Here is a 17,830-nt window from a genome sequence, read left to right on the forward strand (position 1 = left end):
TTTCATGAAAATCGGTCGAGCCGTTTCCGAGAAATCGCGTGCACAAAATTTGTAAGAAAAAAATTAAAATAACTAGACACGATCTCGTTGCGAGCAACGAGGAGGTCTTCCGTTCGAATTTTAGAATGAAATATGACATCATCGACTTTGATTTTCGACAACAAAACATGTTATGGAAAAAGGAGTGAAGTACTAGTGCTTTGTTGTATCGCTTTTTAAAAGTTCTCTTGCTTTTTTAAATACTTGCATTTCTTTCAATTAAGATAGAAAAGATCAAAGTTGTTTACCTCTGGTCCCTAAAAACCCTAATTGGGTAACGCAAGAAAATCATTATATTGTTAGGATATATAAACGTATCATACCTAATCTAGCTTAAATAACCTTTCACAAAATGGCTCTCATTAAAGGGCTATAGATAAAAGGTTTTAGAGCTCTTTGATCCCCTAATTTAAGGGGCAAGTCCCTTTTTCTTGGACTCAAATGAAAGGACATTTAATTCTGAACACATTTTGTCAACAAGTGTTTAGAAATTCGTTACCGTTCTGGAGATATATGAGAAAGAAGGTTTTAGGGGCCGATCCCTTATCTCCTTATAGGGGCCGTTTAACGAAATTTTGAAGGTCGTATATTGTTAAGAACATCATTTTGAACAACTTTTCTTCTGAACTGCATTTCAAAATATTTTTCCTTTCTGAGATATGGGTGATCAAAATTTTGGACTTTTGGCCCCTAAAAACCCCTTATTACAAAACACATGATAAAATCATTACTTGAAAACAAATTCTGTTCAACAAGTGTTTAGAAATTCGTTACCGTTTTGGAGATATATGACAAAGAAGGTTTTAGGGGCCGGTCCCTTATCTCCTTTTAGGGGCTGTTTAACGAAATTTTGACGGTTGCATTTTGTTGAAACATCATTTTGAACAATATTTCTTCTGTACGTAACACATGATAAAATCATTACATTGCTTGAATACATAACTATGAAATAAACTCATTTTCTTCTAAAACATTTCACAAATTATCTCTCAGTAAAGGGCTACATATTAAATATTTTAGAGCCCTATGGTCCCCTATTTTTAGGGGCCAGCCCCTTTTTCTTGGTATCAAATAAAAGGTCATTTAATTCTACGCAAATTTTGTTCAACAAGTGTTTAAAAATCCGTTACCGTTTTGGAGATATATGAGAAAGAAGGTTTTAGGGGTCAATCCCTTAACTCCTTTTAGGGGCCGTTTAACGAAATTTTGACGGTTGCATTTTGTTGAGAACATCATTTTGAACAACTTTTCTTCTGTACTGCATTACAAAATACTTTTCCTTTCTGAGATATGGGTGATCAAAATTTTGGACTTTTGGCCCCTAAAAACCCTTAATTACGTAACACGTGATAAAATCATTACATTGCTTTGATACATAACTATAAGATAAACACATTTGTTTCTATAACATTTCACAAAATAACCCTCAATAAAGGGTTATATAAAAAAGACCTTAGAGCCCTTTGGTCCCCTAATTTTAGGGGCCAGTCCTTTTTTCTTGATATTAAATGAATGAATATTTAATTCTGAACACATTTTGTTCAACAAGTGTAAAGAAATTCGTTACCGTTCTGGAGATATATGAGAAAGAAGGTTTTAGGGGCCGGTCCCTTATCTCCTTTTAGGGGCCGTTTAACGAAATTTTGACGGTTGCATTTTGTTGAGAACATCATTTTGAACAACTTTTTTTCTGTACTGCATTACAAAATATTTTTTCTTTCTGAGATATGGGTGATCAAAATTTTGGATTTTTGGCCCCTAAAAACCTTGAATTACGTAACACATGATAAAATCATTACATTGCTTGAATACATAACATTGAGATAAACACATTTGCATCTATAACATTTCACATAATATCTCTCAGTAAAGGGCTACAGATTAAAGAATTTAGAGCCCTTTGGTCCCCTTATTTGAGGGGCCAGCCCCTTTTTCTTGATATCAAATAAAAGGTCATTTAATTCTACACAAAATTTGTTAAACAAGTGTTTAGAAATTCGTTACCGTTTTGGAGATATATGACAAAGAAGGTTTTAGGGGCCGGTCCCTTATCTCCTTTTAGGGGCTGTTTAACGAAATTTTGACGGTTGCATTTTGTTGAAACATCATTTTGAACAATATTTCTTCTGTACGTAACACATGATAAAATCATTACATTGCTTGAATACATAACTATGAAATAAACTCATTTTCTTCTAAAACATTTCACAAATTATCTCTCAGTAAAGGGCTACATATTAAATATTTTAGAGCCCTATGGTCCCCTATTTTTAGGGGCCAGCCCCTTTTTCTTGGTATCAAATAAAAGGTCATTTAATTCTACGCAAATTTTGTTCAACAAGTGTTTAAAAATCCGTTACCGTTTTGGAGATATATGAGAAAGAAGGTTTTAGGGGTCAATCCCTTAACTCCTTTTAGGGGCCGTTTAACGAAATTTTGACGGTTGCATTTTGTTGAGAACATCATTTTGAACAACTTTTCTTCTGTACTGCATTACAAAATACTTTTCCTTTCTGAGATATGGGTGATCAAAATTTTGGACTTTTGGCCCCTAAAAACCCTTAATTACGTAACACGTGATAAAATCATTACATTGCTTTGATACATAACTATAAGATAAACACATTTGTTTCTATAACATTTCACAAAATAACCCTCAATAAAGGGTTATATAAAAAAGACCTTAGAGCCCTTTGGTCCCCTAATTTTAGGGGCCAGTCCTTTTTTCTTGATATTAAATGAATGAATATTTAATTCTGAACACATTTTGTTCAACAAGTGTAAAGAAATTCGTTACCGTTCTGGAGATATATGAGAAAGAAGGTTTTAGGGGCCGGTCCCTTATCTCCTTTTAGGGGCCGTTTAACGAAATTTTGACGGTTGCATTTTGTTGAGAACATCATTTTGAACAACTTTTTTTCTGTACTGCATTACAAAATATTTTTTCTTTCTGAGATATGGGTGATCAAAATTTTGGATTTTTGGCCCCTAAAAACCTTGAATTACGTAACACATGATAAAATCATTACATTGCTTGAATACATAACATTGAGATAAACACATTTGCATCTATAACATTTCACATAATATCTCTCAGTAAAGGGCTACAGATTAAAGAATTTAGAGCCCTTTGGTCCCCTTATTTGAGGGGCCAGCCCCTTTTTCTTGATATCAAATAAAAGGTCATTTAATTCTACACAAAATTTGTTAAACAAGTGTTTAGAAATTCGTTACCGTTCTGGAGATATATGAGAAAGTAGGTTTTAGGGGCCGGTCCCTTATCTCCTTTTAGGGGCCGTTTAACGAAATTTTGTGGGTTGCATATTGTTAAGAACATCATTTTGAACAGCTTTTCTTCTGTACTGCATTACAAATTTTTTTTCCTTTCTGAGATATGGGTGATCGAAATTTTGGACTTTTGGCCCCTAAAAACCCTTAATTACGTAATACATAACAAAATCAATACAATGCCTTGATACATAACTGTGAGATAAACATATTTGCTTCTGTAACATTTCACAAAATATCTCTCAGTAAAGAGCTACAGATTAAAGACTTTGGAGCCTTTTTGTCCCCTTATTTGAGGGGCCAGCCCCTTTTTCTTGATTTTAAAGAAAAGGACTTGTAAATAGAAACTTTTTTTACATTACATGTCTTAACAAAATATTTTTCAGAAAAAAGATAATCAAAGAAAACCACAAAAAATTACGACGTTTTTTCCATCTCAATTTTCGGGTCCAGGCGAGCTTCGGCGCCATTCAAGCCAGATCAAAATGAAAATAAAATTACAAATCTACAATCTTTCGTCTACTATCCCTGAAAGTTTGAACTCAATATCTTTTATAGTTTAGGAGAACGTAGAGGGACAAGCCACCCCTCTGAAAATCGCTAAAACGTCAATTTCTCAAAGACGTAAGTGACGTCATCAATATAATAAAAAACCTATAAGGTTTAGATCATTATCTATTAGATCTGAAAGTTTCATGAAAATCGGTCGAGCCGTTTCTGAGAAATCGCGTGCACAAAATTTTTAAGAAAAAAAAGAAAAATAATAATAATAACTAGACACGATCTCGTTGCGAGCAACGAGGAGGTCTTCCGTCCGATTTTTAGAAGAAAATATGACATCATCGACTTTTGATTTTTGACATCAAAACATGATATGGAAAAAGGAGTGAAGTACTAATGCTTTAAAGTATTGCTTTTTAGTTCTATTACATTGCTTTTTAAAATACTTGCATTTCTTCCAAATAAGATTGAAAATATTTAACTTGTTACATCTGGTCCCTAAAAACCCTAATTGGGTAACGCAAGAGCAAATCATCATATTGTTAGGATATGTAGACGTATTATACATAATCTAGCTTTAATAACCTTTCACAAGATGGCTCTCATTAAAGGGCTATAGATAAAATTCTTTTAGAGCCCTTTGATCCCCTAATTTAAAGGGCCAGCCCCTTTTTCTTGAAATCAAATGAAAGGACATTTAATTCTGAACACATTTTGTCAACAAGTGTTTAAAAATTCATTATCGTTCTGGAGATATATGAGAAAGAAGGTTTTAGGGGCCGATCCCTTATCTCCTTAAAGGGGCCGTTTAACGAAATTTTGAAGGTTGCATTTTGTTAAGAACATTGATTTGAACAACTTTTCTCCGGTATTGCATTACAAAATATTTTTCCTTTCTGAGATATGGGTGATCGAAATTTTGGACTTTTGGCCCCTAAAAACCCTTAATTACTTAACACATAATGAAATCATTACATTGGTGGGATACATAACTGTGAGATAAACACATTTGCTTCTAAAACCTTTCACATAATATCTCTCAGTAAAGGGCTACAGATTAAAGACTTTAGAGCCCTTTGGTCCCCTTATTTGAGGGGCCAGCCCCTTTTTCTTGAAATTAAATGAAAGGTCATTAAATTCTAAACAAATTTTGTTCAACAAGTGTTTAGAAAACCGATATTGTACTGGAGGTATATGAGAAAGAAGGTTTTAAGGGCCGAACCCTTATCTCCCTATAGGGGCCGTTTAACAAAATGTTGAAGGTTGCATATTGTTAAGAACATTAATTTGAACAACTTTTCTTCTGTATTGCATTTCAAAATATTTTTCCTTTCTGAGATATGGGTGATCGAAATTTTGGACTTTTGGCCCCTAAAAACCCTTAATACTCTATTTTATAGTACCGCGGCGCGTGCGCGGCTTTCTTAGAGATGACGCGAGAGATTACGATATTTTGTTTACTGGGTGCAAAATGTTCGGCAACCTATAAGGTCATTATCATTATGGGTGCAAATGACCATTGTTGTGTGGTTCACTGCAGTAACAGGAGATCGACTTTGCCAAAAGGGTACGCTTTTCATCAGATACCGGCAGCACCGATTTCCCGTCGCAATGCGTGGATCAGAGCGACAGGCAGGAAGCTTGGGAAGAAACGAGGAGAATTGACGATTACACAGAATACGAAGGTGTGTGGTTTACATTTCGTGTCGGGAAGAAAAAGTAACGATCCCACTAATGTTGATTATATTCCCACTCAACACTTACCTCTTCAACATAGCACACCTACTTTAAAACGGCGAACAATAAATAGTGAACGTGCTGAAAATTACTCCATGGCACTATCGAAAGCGACCTCTAACAAAAGAAAAACGATACAAAGATCAGGAAACCTTCTATTTCCACTCGACTTAAATGATATCCAACATGAAATTGTAGTATCTGATGATAGTGAAAGTGAAAGTACAGGTAATTCAGACATGCCTCTGTATTCTGGTTCTACACCTGATCATACCTACCATAAATTCTGGGTGACACCAACCAATCTCATTGGAGACAACGAAAGCTCTTGTACCGATAATTCATCGCAAACAGTGTGTGATACCAAAAACACCTCAGTACAAACAGATACTACAAGTGTGTATAGTTCAATTTCTACTGGTGTTCAAGTGGACACTTTTGAGGGACATACCACAAATCTTACCAATATTCAGCTTAAACAGCATCAAAAGCTTATTAGTGAATTAAACTCAAAAGTTAAAGTTCTTGCTAAGGAAACTGCATGTTTGAATCGAAGACTGTTTTGTGTTGAAAACCTTATGACTTGTGACGAAAAAGCTCAGTTTTACACAGGTTTACCAAATATAGCAACTTTTAAAGCCCTATTTTCCTATTTTGAACCAAAAGCATCAGAAATGACATATTGGCAGGGAAATGAAACTACTGTTAGAACTCACAAAAACAAAGGCCCTTCTAGGAAACTGAGTCTTGAAAATGAATTCTTTGCAGTGTTAGTTCGCTTAAAACTGGGGCTTTTGGTTGAAGACATTGCCAACCGCTTTGACATCTCTGTATCACTATTTTCTAAAATATTTAACACATGGATTCGTTTTCTGTGTCTTGAGTTAGAGTTGCTTTTTCCATATCCTTGTAGAGAAAAAGTGCAAAGTTTAATGCCAGATTCTTTTAGCAAATTTCCAAACACTCGAATAATATTGGACTGTACTGAAATTCCTATCCAGAAACCTTCAGCTCTAAAAGCTCAACGAGAAACATGGAGTTCTTATAAACATCGGAACACCTACAAAGCACTGGTTGGAATTACTCCTGATGGCACTGTGTCCTACGTATCATCTTTGTATGGAGGAGCTGCATCAGATAAATTCATTGTTCAAAACTCGGGTGTTCTTAACCTTATTGAAGCTGGTGACAATATCATGGCTGACAGGGGCTTTGACATTGATGTAGAATTAAACAAAAGGGGTGCCAGTTTGAACATTCCACCTTTTCGCAACCAAAATTTTCAGTTGTCAAGCGAACAGGTTGAAACTACCCGCCGTATTGCTGAAGTCAGAATCCACGTCGAGCGTGCAATTCAAAGAATAAAAACTTTTCATATTTTGGACAAAACTATGCCACTTAGTTTGCATATTGTTGCAGACGATATTTTCAAAACTTGTGCACTGTTAACCAACTTTCAAACACCTATAATAAAAATGATTCAATGAAATGTGTAGTTCTTGAGGTGATGTTACCGGTAAGTTAAGATCCTGAGTAGTACATCCTTGACTGCAGTTTGGAGAGAGTCTGAATTTAGTACATGTACATGTATCTACTTTATTGAGAGTGTGCTTTCTTTAAAGGCAAAACAAAATTATGTGTTTCTAGTACCGGGTAACCTGACTGGCTCTTCTTTTTTTTCTGATTAATTAATATTGCAAATGAAACTTTTAGGTTTGTTGTTTACCAATATCAAAATTGTTGAAATGCAGAACAATACATTTTTAGAGTTGCTTGACCTAAAAGAAAAAAACTTTGAATTCATACAACTACAAAATTTAGGTTATAAAAAGTAATTTGTCATGGTTATCTGTTTTGAAAAAGCTAATTTAAAATTTAAAAAAAAAATGGCTATAATATTTGGCATGGCATGATACAGGAAACATGTAATTTTGTGTGACCATACAATAAACAATTTTATCTGGAATTCCTTTTTGATTATGCATATTTGGAATAAAGACCTACAAAATACATGTACTACACATAAATTTGTTTGATGTACCCAGTCAATGTCATCAAAATCATCACATGAAATCAATTTTGGGGGATTTTTTTCTTAACCTTGAATGAGAATCACTGAGAATGAAAGATAATTTGGGGGGTTGGGGATGCTAATATCCATTTTAAAATTTTCAGGCTTAGCTGGAGTACATCAAACAATTTTTTTTTAAAGACGAGACAACCATTGGACTCTATCCATACTTGACCTCAGTTCATAGTATCAGCGGTTAAAAATGCCACATGTATATCATTAATAAGTAAAAGTCAAGTTTAAACCACAGAAATGCTGGTGCCCGTTTGCGATTGTGATAATTGATAACCTATTTGTGGTACATGTATTGGTACATGTACTTATGAGTGCATGTGCTTAAATTAGAACATTGTTTTCCTTTGAAACATCATCCATAATATTTAAAATGCCAATATAGACATTTTATATGTTTTTTCCAAGTCTGCAGAAAAAAATGTTTTTAAAGATGCATGAACTATTTCATAATTTAACTGGACATGATTAAATTGTCCATTTTCTGAAAATACTTCAGTTTTGGCTACAAAATTTTTTCTGTGAAAGAAAAGGTAATGATGGACAAAGAATAAACAAAAAGAATTTGGTTTAATTTAGTAGCAATACTTGCATGTAAACAATGCTAGGAAAGAAAAACACCAAAAATGAAACGATGCCACTTTTTAATGTACATGTAATCACCTTTAAATAAAGATGTATCATTACATAATTATCCATTAAAATTTAGATATGTCAATGGCCGGCAAACCAAACTTTACTGAAGGGTAAACAATTTCTGGCAACATAAAATTATCATAAAACTGAGTAAGTTTACATAAAACTTTCCCCCAGAAATGCTTATCAAATGTAACTTTTTCAATGTGAATGTCATTTTTAGTGCATAAAACAAAGTAGCATTTTGAAATATTCAAGATTCCCATTTGTCCCTGAATCTGGGTATAATAAGAATGCTTTATATTTAAGCAGAGTTCATTATTTTCATTAACTTTTAAACATGTCAACTTCTTTGCCGCAGATGAAATGTCCATGTCCCATGTTGAAGCAGGATTTTTCAGCTCCAGAACAAATTTTTCACCATTTATTAATGCTATACCATCAACTGAAGCTCCTAGAAATGTATAGTGCGAATCAACAGTCAGGCCTTTCTGTTCCACAATCACTTCACATACACCCTCTGCCTCCAACTTTGATTTAAATTTCTCAATCGCATGTTTTTCCTGCCTAAGTCCAAACAGCATTGCATTTGTTGGTTTTATTTTATTGTACAAAAAATATTTCAAAAGTTTTGATGGTTCAGTTGTACTTCTGCGCACGAACACTTTGTGAAAGTCAGATGCAGTAAGTCTGTATTTTCTAGCATTGTGCCATTCTTGCGAGCTTGACTGACCCCTTGTTCTCATTTCAAGTTCAGCTATTCCATTTGGATCCAAATTTAAAGAGTCCTTAAAGAACATGCATGCACTTTTGATGTCAAAAATACTAGCAGGTAAATCAAAATCTAAAAAATGTTTCGCAGTATACACAATTTCTTGTGTATGTAAAGAAGATGCTGTATCAACGGGAATGTTGGGAACTGGTTTGTTATATTTCATGAATCCACATGTTGGATTTGCACCACCAAGAACTTCTATCAACTGCCGTGCAGATTCCTCATCCTTGACTTGATGTACCTGTTGCCGGGGATCATATTTCAATGAAGCCAAAGTCTCCCTCCCCTTTAGCACTTTCCCTGGCTCCTGTCTATAATATAAAAAACCAAAATTATAAATAATATCACCATGATCACAATGAAATAAATTCTTTGCCTTTATATCTACACAAGTGCACAACCGCAGTCCAAACATTTTAATATTGAAATGTAAATAATGCAGGCTTTGTAAATTTAAACATTAATTTACATTTTGTTTCAAATTTTAAAGTATAGTAAACATCAAAGCTTGCTTACAGTGCAGTTCAAGGGACATTCCAATTTGCTTTGTTATAAGCATGATTCACTACTAGTATCATGAGTATGCTCTAGCAATAATTAGTTATTATCAAGACAAAAATTAATTTGGAATAAAAAAAAAAAATGAATTCATTTTAATTAAGTGTGTTTGCTATGGCTGTTTTTTTTACAGTACTGTATGTTTGAAAGTAATATTCTACTACATTACTTTCACATTTTTCTATAAGTGAATGTAAGCACTACTCTGAGGCGAGTGCTCAATAAATTCCTGTATTTACCTTTCTATGAATTCTGACAATTTCACAGTACATGTATTTATTCATTAAAGTCTACACTATTCAATAGTATTACCCACAGTGACTAATATACATACTTGACTATCCTGATACTGTGAATGGTTTTAGGCTCTGTCTTTCTTTTTGCTGGTTTGTTCCACTGGCACAATTTATCGGTAGAAGACCTGTCTTCTGGTAGATCTTTCAGTCCCTTAGCAATAAAGTCGTCCAATGCAAACAGTAATGCAGCTATGTGACTGCATGCCTCACCCTTTCTACAAAATATATTTTAAAATATTTCAAATATTGGTGAACTTGGTTTAGAGCAATTTTTATATTTGATGAAGGATTGTACTGACATTAAGATATTAAGAGACCATAGGCGACCTAGAGGGGGGGGGGGGATCAGAGGCCAGACCTCCCTGCAAAATTCTTTGAATATTTACATTATAAAATTACCAAAAATATGCCTCAGACCCCCCACCCCCCACCCTCTGGCTAACTCAAATAATCGTGAGACCCATATAAAAAATGTTCTTGGTCCGCACATAGGCGACATCACTCCCTATAGATTCTTGCTCCTATGAAGAGTGGAGCCAGGACTGACTAGAGGGGTCTATCTCATAAGCACCATTTTATTTTCTTATATACACATAACACATACACCATCTTATAGCATTCGGATTGGATGTTTCCTTGGAATAGTTATATGATAATATTTGTCTCTCAGTCTGTATGTCAAAGTGGGTTAAGGTTTCAATATTGAATTATAGAATATGGCATATGTATATAATGACTATTGTTAATGTATTTGCTTTGGTCATACACACGATGTTCAACAAATCCTGGATTTATGTATCATATATGCATGCAATGTGTATATTTAATATATTTATTACCTATACCAGGGACGTATATACTAGTATATAGGTCCCTGCCTATACGAGTATTAATGTCAATTTCAATCTTATAAAACGGTTTTTAAAACAGTTCATATCGTATGTTTATGTTGAAAACTCATAATTAAATTATCCTTACCCCGCGACACAATCACATGAGCCACCTCGGACATCGCCTTTTAGACTAAGGCAAACGTAGGGTTTGTAGACTCTCTGCGCCATCGAAGCCATCACTTCAGCTCGAACGAGGAAAGAGTTGTCAATCTGTAGTGACGAAATCTTCTGCACATACCCCTCCTCAAAAAACTTGTACGCTTTAAGTGATTTGTAGGCTCTCATGCCCTCTTTGTCAAACGTCTTGTTTCTGTTTTCTGTCAAATAATATTTTAATTTCCCGATATCAAACTCGGGTATGTTAGACAAATTACGCACCCAATCACCCTTTTGGTGTAGGAACCATTCACGCGTAAATCTGTCGGTCTTCTCCATCACTTATATAACGGAAAGATACTCGATAACGTGTGTGGTGTACTGTTACGCCATCTTTGCACCGGTTACCCTTTGCACCCAGTTTGTTTAAGTCACGTCCAATCGCGCGTGACTTCGGGTAAAACGCATCAGTGATGCTGCAATCGCATTCGATATAATGTTTACCCTAAAGTAGAGTATTAAGTAACACATAATAAAATCATTACATTGGTTGGATACATAACTGTGAGATAAACATATTTGCTTCTATAACCTTTCACAAAATATCTCTCAGTAAAGGGCTACAGATTAAAGACTTTAGAGCCCTTTGGTCCCCTTATTTGAGGGGCCAGCCCCTTTTTCTTGATATTAAATGAAAGCTCATTTAAATTCAAACAAATTTTGTTCAACAAGTGTTTAGAAAACCGATACCGTTCTGAAGATATATGACAAAGAAGGTTTAAGGGGCCGATCCTTATCTCCTTAAAGGGGCCGTTTAACGAAATTTTGAAGGTTGCATATTGTTAAGAACATTAATTTGAACAATTTTTCTTTTGTATTGCATTACAAAATTTTTTTCCTTTCTGAGATATGGGTGATCGAAATTTTGGACTTTTGGCCCCTAAAAACCCCTAATTACGTAACACATAATAAAATCATTACATTGGTTGGATACATAACTGTGAGATAAACATATTTGCTTCTATAACCTTTCACAAAATATCTCTCAGTAAAGGGCTACAGATTAAAGACTTTAGAGCCCTTTGGACCCCTTATTTGAGGGGCCAGCCCCTTTTTCTTGATTTCAAAGAAAAGGTCCTGTAAATAAAAACTTTTTTTACATTACATGTCTTAACAAAATAGTTTTCAGAAAAGAGATAATTAAAGAAAACCAGAAAAAATGTCGACGTTTTTTCCATCTCAATTTTCGGGTGCAGGCGAGCTTCGGCGCCTTTCAAGACAGATCAAAATGAAAATAAAATTACAAATCTACATTCTTTTGTCTACTATCCCTGAAAGTTTGAACTCGATATCTTTTATAGTTTAGGAGAAGTTTCACGGACAAGCAACCCCCCTAAAAATCGCTAAAACGTAAATTTCTCAAAAACGGAACTGACGTCATCAATATAATAAAAAAACCTATCAGGTTTTGATCATTATCTAACAGATCTGAAAGTTTCATAAAAATCGGCCGAGCCGTTTCTGAGAAATCGCGTGCACAAAAATTGTAAGAAAAAAAAGAAAAATAACTAGACACGATCTCGTTGCGAGCAACGAGGAGGTCTTCCGTCCGATTTTTAGAAGGAAATTTGACATCATCGACTTTGATTTTCGACAATAAAACATGACATGGAAAAAAGAGTGGAGAACTAATGCCTTTTTTAATCACATTTTATAACTTCTCTTTTATTGCTTTTTTTTAATACTTGCATTTTTTCAAATTAAGATAGAAAAGATTAAACTTGTTTACATCTGGCTCCTAAAGAACCCTTATTACGTAACGCAAGAGAAAATCATTATATTGTTAGGATATATAAACGTATTATACCTAATTCAGCTTAAATAACCTTTCACAAAATAGCTCTTAGTAAAACGCTATAGTTTAAAGAATTTAGAGCCCTTTGATCTCCTAATTTAAGGGGCCAGCCCCTTTTTCTTGAAATCAAATGGAAGGTAATTTCATTCTGAACACATTTTGTCAACAAATGTTTATAAATTCGTTACCGTTCTCAAGATATATGGGAAAAAAGGTATTAGGGGCCGATCCCTTATCTCCATATAGGGACCGTTTAACGACATTTTGAAGGCTGCATATTGTTAAGAACATCATTTTAAACAACTGTGCTGCATTTCAAAATATGTTTCATTTCTGAGATATGGGTGATCAAATTTTGGACTGTTGACCCCTAAAAACCCCTAATTACATAACACATGATACAATTATTACATTGCTTGGATACATAACTGTGAGATAAACACATTTGCTTCTATAACATTTCACAAAATATCTTTTAGTAAAGGGCTACAGATTAAAGACTTTAGAGCTCTTTGGGCCCCTAATTTTAGGGGCCAGCCCCTTTTTCTTGATATCAAATGAAAGGATATCTAATTCTCAACAAATTTTGTTCAATAAGTGTTTAGAAATTCGTTACCGTTTTGGAGATATATGAGAAAGAATGTTTTGGGGGCCGATCCCTTATCTCCTTTTAGGGGCCGTTTAACAAAATTTTGAAGGCTGCATTTTGTTAAGAACATTAATTTGAAGAACTTTTCTTCTGTATTGCATTACAAAATATATTTCCTTTCTGAGATATGGGTGATCGAAATTTTAGACTTTTGGCCCCTAAAAACCCTTAATTACGTAATTCATGACAAAATTATTACATTGCATGAATACATAACTGTGAGATAAACATATTTGCTTCTATAATATTTCACAAAATATCTCTCAGTAAAGGGCTACAGATTAAAGACTTTAGAGCCCTTTGGACCCCTTATTTGAGGTACCAGCCCCTTTTTCTTGATTGTAAAGAAAAGGTCTTGTAAATAGAAACTTTTTTTACATTACATGTCTTAACAAAATATTTTTGAGAAAAGAGATTATCAAAGAAAACCACAAAAAATTACGACGTTTTTATCATGTCAATTTTCGGGTCCAGGCGAGCTTCGGCGCCTTTCAAGCTAGATCAAAATGAAAATAAAATTACAAATCTTCAATCTGTTGTCTACTATCCCTGAAAGTTTGAACTCGATATATTTTATCGTTTATGAGAAGTTCCACGGACAAGCAACCCCCTAAAAATCGCTAAAACGTCAATTTCTCAAAAACGGAAGTGACGTCATCAATATAATAAAAAATCTATCAGGTTTAGATCATTATCCAACTGATCTGAAATTTTCATGAAAATCGGACGAGCCGTTTTTGAGAAATCGCGTGCACAAAAATTGTAAGAAAAAAAAGAAAAATAATAATAATAGGGAAAAAGAAATCGTACGAAAACAATAAGGTCTTCCGTTGGAAACGGAAGACCTTAATAATAATAGGGAAAAAGAAATCGTACGAAAACAATAAGGTCTTCCGTTGGAAACGGAAGACCTTAATAATAATAATAGGGAAAAAGAAACCGAACGAAAACAATAAGGTCTTCCGTTGGAAACGGAAGACCTTAATAATAATAATAGGGAAAAAGAAACCGAACGAAAACAATAAGGTCTTCCGTCGGAAAACGGAAGACCTTAATGAAAAGAAACCGAAGAATAACAAGATAATTAACAAATACCAATTAACAAAAACTAATAATAATTAAAAACATTACAATCACTATAAAATCTTCCGTTGGAAACGGAAGACCTTAAAAAGTGGTTCCCGGGTAAATAGAAGAAGAAGAAGAAGAAGAAGAAGAAGAAGAAGAAGAAGAAGAAGAAGAAGAAGAAGAAATTCCTTATCTGAAAGGTGGAAAGACCTAATGACACAGATTTACCTGTCAGGTCGTCCTGTCTGGCGATATATCTGTATATAACCACTGTGTTGTTGTCCAATGATCCAACCCAGAGACGGTGAGTGTTGACATCATAACCCAGGCCGTGTGGTCTGAATATCCCTGATGGTCTTATCAGTAGATGTGACAGGAACTGACCGTCCCTGTCAATCATCTGTACTGTGTTCGTTGTACCATCACACACCAGGATGTGTGACAGCGCGTCAGTACAGATTCCACGTGTCCATAGACGAGATCCTAATGGATGTCCTGTGTAGACGAAACGATGACTTCCTCCACACTCTGTCACCACTACGGAAATATAGTCAGATACCACGACATCCCCATTCTGGTTCTCTGTTAAATAGCGAGGTCCACTATACCGTTCCAGTCCCGTGTTGTCGTGCTTTACGATCAGTGCCAGTTGTCCATTCTGGCTGTGCCGTATTATATGGCCTGTCCTTGTTTTCTTTCTATACGTCCCAATTAGTAGATCTCCACTTGACAGGGAACAGTACACACTCAGTAGTCTCCAACTAAAGTCGGTTATTTTCATTAGTTTGGTGGTTATCATATCCTTCGATAGTTTATTGATGTTATACTTCCTATCTATATAAAACAATTCACCTTCACTGTTTACTGTGTGTAGTCCAGTATCAGATGTATTACTACAGTCCGCCACATCATAGAGACTGGCACCTGTTGTGTCGGTTAAGACGATATTGTTTTTATCACTGACCCAGACCCGGTCAAATGTCACACAGGAAGTGTGATAACAGTCATCAACACCTGTCAGTGCGAGAGATTGATGGAACTCAGTACCGGGTGTCAGTTTCAGGAGAAACTCGTTTTCGACGCGTCGGCTTCCTTTCTCTGTAATTTGGATTGCACTCAGTGACTCCATCACATTCCTTTTGTCGAGTGACTCAGTCATGGATAACTGGCTAGTATGGAGTGTAAGATGTATTTTGGAGAGGTATTTCTTTATGGAAGAGAGGAATTGTAGCGCACTGAATGTGAATGCTGGCTGAACATATTTGTGTTCATATCTTTGTAGGCTCTCAATATGTCCGATCGTCTCTAACTTTTGTTTAAAACATCTGTGTTTGAAATTAAAGTCACGAAACACATTGTTCAATAGATCATATAACACTTTGTCAATGAAATCATGCATTGTCTGAGCCTTTGCTAACATCTCTGATTGATAGCGGGATAATTTTGTGGGACAGGTTTTTTCATCAGCTTTGATTCGTGACAGGAGAACAGGTCTGTAAAAGAGAGCATCACTTTTAATACTGTGAATGGTTCCTCTGTGTTGTTGTCGCTTTGTTTTAAAGGCTATTTTAACATCTATTTGACTGTGATGTCTATGTTTTCTGCAATGGTAACAGACAGGAAGTTTACAAAGTTCACAGTATTTTCTATAAACTTGGCTAGGATGTTTCACACAGAACTCTTGTGTTGGGATGTTGTTGATTTTATTACGGTATAACACAACATCGTGGTCTATTGTTTTGAGATCTTTTACATGCTTCTCTTCACACTGTGGACACAGATCACATGGACACGATACACAATGGTACTCTTTGTCCCCCGCACACTTGGAACACTTATGTACTCCATATTTGGAGCTTGCTGTGTCCATGATGTGGGCGGGCTAGTTCTATCAATCACAACCTGTTCAATGAAATATAATAGGTTATTTTTTTTTAAACTTTCTACTGTGTTTTGCTATTATGCCCTTAAATGCAACATCCTAGTCACTGCATATACAATTACTCATTTATTACAAAAGTAAAGTTTCCATACATTGTTTAGTTTTCAATGTTTAAGTTTAGAAATATAATTAAGACAAGTTGTTAAACAGTATTTCTTACAATGATTCAACAATAAAGGTAATTATGTTGTTAAGAGCAACATTCTAAGCATGATTATTTTTAATGAAAACCAGTGAAAACTAGTTTTAGAAACAGGTATTCTTGCTTTTACTAGTTAACTCTTTCCGTGATCTGAAAATCTGAAATTCAAACTAATTTGTTAAGTAAGGTAATATCAGAGCTAATTGTGCCACGTACGTTCCGTATATGTTTGAACTTTACACATGTACAATATACGTTAAACATACGTTACACACACGTGAAGTCAAACCGTATATTACACATACGTTAATAACATACATTCAACATCACATACGTGTTTAACATACGTTATATTTTACATATGTTAAACGTATGTGAACCATATTTTTTACATATGTAGATCTCAACCACATGTTACACGTGCGTTAATAATATCTGCTTTACATATGTGTCAAGACATGCATTTGAATAACATTAAAATTATCTGCATGCGCGGATCTAGATCATGATCACTGATGTTGCTTTATCACTCATGTCTCTGAAATCAAGACAAAAAATAAATAACATTGGTATGTATGCCTCTGCTAAAATGAAGAAAAACCTTGCTAATGTGCTGGTTTATTGGTTTGACTTTTATATTTAGTTATGAGTAAATGAAGTTGTTACATTAACAAACTCCATGCGTCTTCTTAAAATTGATTCGAGAACGACTCCGCATTTAAGACGGAATCGGTTTTAGTACTGTTACAAAATATACGTCACATTTTAACGTCAGGGAGGCAGAATATCAAAATACAAGCAGAGGTAAGGATTGTCAAGGATTCGTTTTTATTGACTTGCATATGAATTTTTTATCGTACAATTACCAATACAAAAGACTAAACATGAACCACAGAGCTGTAACTGTGTTCTCCGGGAAAATTCTGGTTGAATTAATGACGATAAAAGTAATATTTACCCTCAGAGCTACAACTCAGCATCAATTTGGTTTAGTTAGTTTAGAAGAATCAATAATAATGGAAACCCATAAAATATATGTCAATCTTGGATAAGAAGCATTTGAAAACTGAAATATTGAAAGTAGAGAAAAACTAGAGCAAAGCCTATACAAAATAACGAGTATGTCTTCCATTAACTAGGTGAAATGGTTACTGAATTGCCTATATAAAGTTTTGTTCTTATTGCATGGCAATTGAAACATTTGTATAAGCATGCATTGGCTGCTTGACATATCCCTGGAAGAATACATCAACTACCTAACAGTCAATGACA

General features: G+C 34.6%; 2 protein-coding genes across 2 annotated transcripts in view; both read right to left on the reverse strand.

The window, feature by feature from the left end:
- The window catches only part of LOC128172219 (uncharacterized), a 56,416-nt gene extending 40,044 nt beyond the window's left edge, over positions 1-16,372 (reverse strand). Inside the window, exon 1 of the mRNA XM_052838005.1 lies at positions 14,703-16,372. Coding sequence (XP_052693965.1) covers positions 14,703-16,344 — 1,642 coding nt within the window. The 5' untranslated portion in view covers positions 16,345-16,372. The remainder of the gene's footprint in view (positions 1-14,702) is intronic.
- On the reverse strand, positions 8,185-11,417 carry LOC128172223 (uncharacterized). Its single transcript, XM_052838013.1, has 3 exons — positions 10,892-11,417; positions 9,952-10,128; positions 8,185-9,370 (listed from the first exon to the last, which is right to left on the reverse strand). Exons 1-3 carry the CDS (start codon positions 11,239-11,241, stop codon positions 8,347-8,349), a joined length of 1,551 nt encoding a protein of 516 aa, XP_052693973.1. The 5' UTR covers positions 11,242-11,417; the 3' UTR covers positions 8,185-8,346.
- Positions 16,373-17,830: the final 1,458 nt, after the last annotated feature.

This window comes from Crassostrea angulata, chromosome 2, assembly GCF_025612915.1.
Source record: "Crassostrea angulata isolate pt1a10 chromosome 2, ASM2561291v2, whole genome shotgun sequence".
NCBI classification, from domain to species: domain Eukaryota; kingdom Metazoa; phylum Mollusca; class Bivalvia; order Ostreida; family Ostreidae; genus Magallana; species Magallana angulata.

Coding starts and splice junctions, on each gene's coding strand:
- LOC128172223 (XM_052838013.1), bottom strand. CDS start 11,241: ATGGAGAAGACCGACAGATTTACGCGTGAATGGTTCCTACACCAAAAG. Junction 10,129..10,891: donor TCATGTGATTGTGTCGCGGG/GTAAGGATAATT, acceptor TATATTTTGTAG/AAAGGGTGAGGCATGCAGTC. Junction 9,371..9,951: donor CACAGTATCAGGATAGTCAA/GTATGTATATTA, acceptor TTTATATTATAG/ACAGGAGCCAGGGAAAGTGC.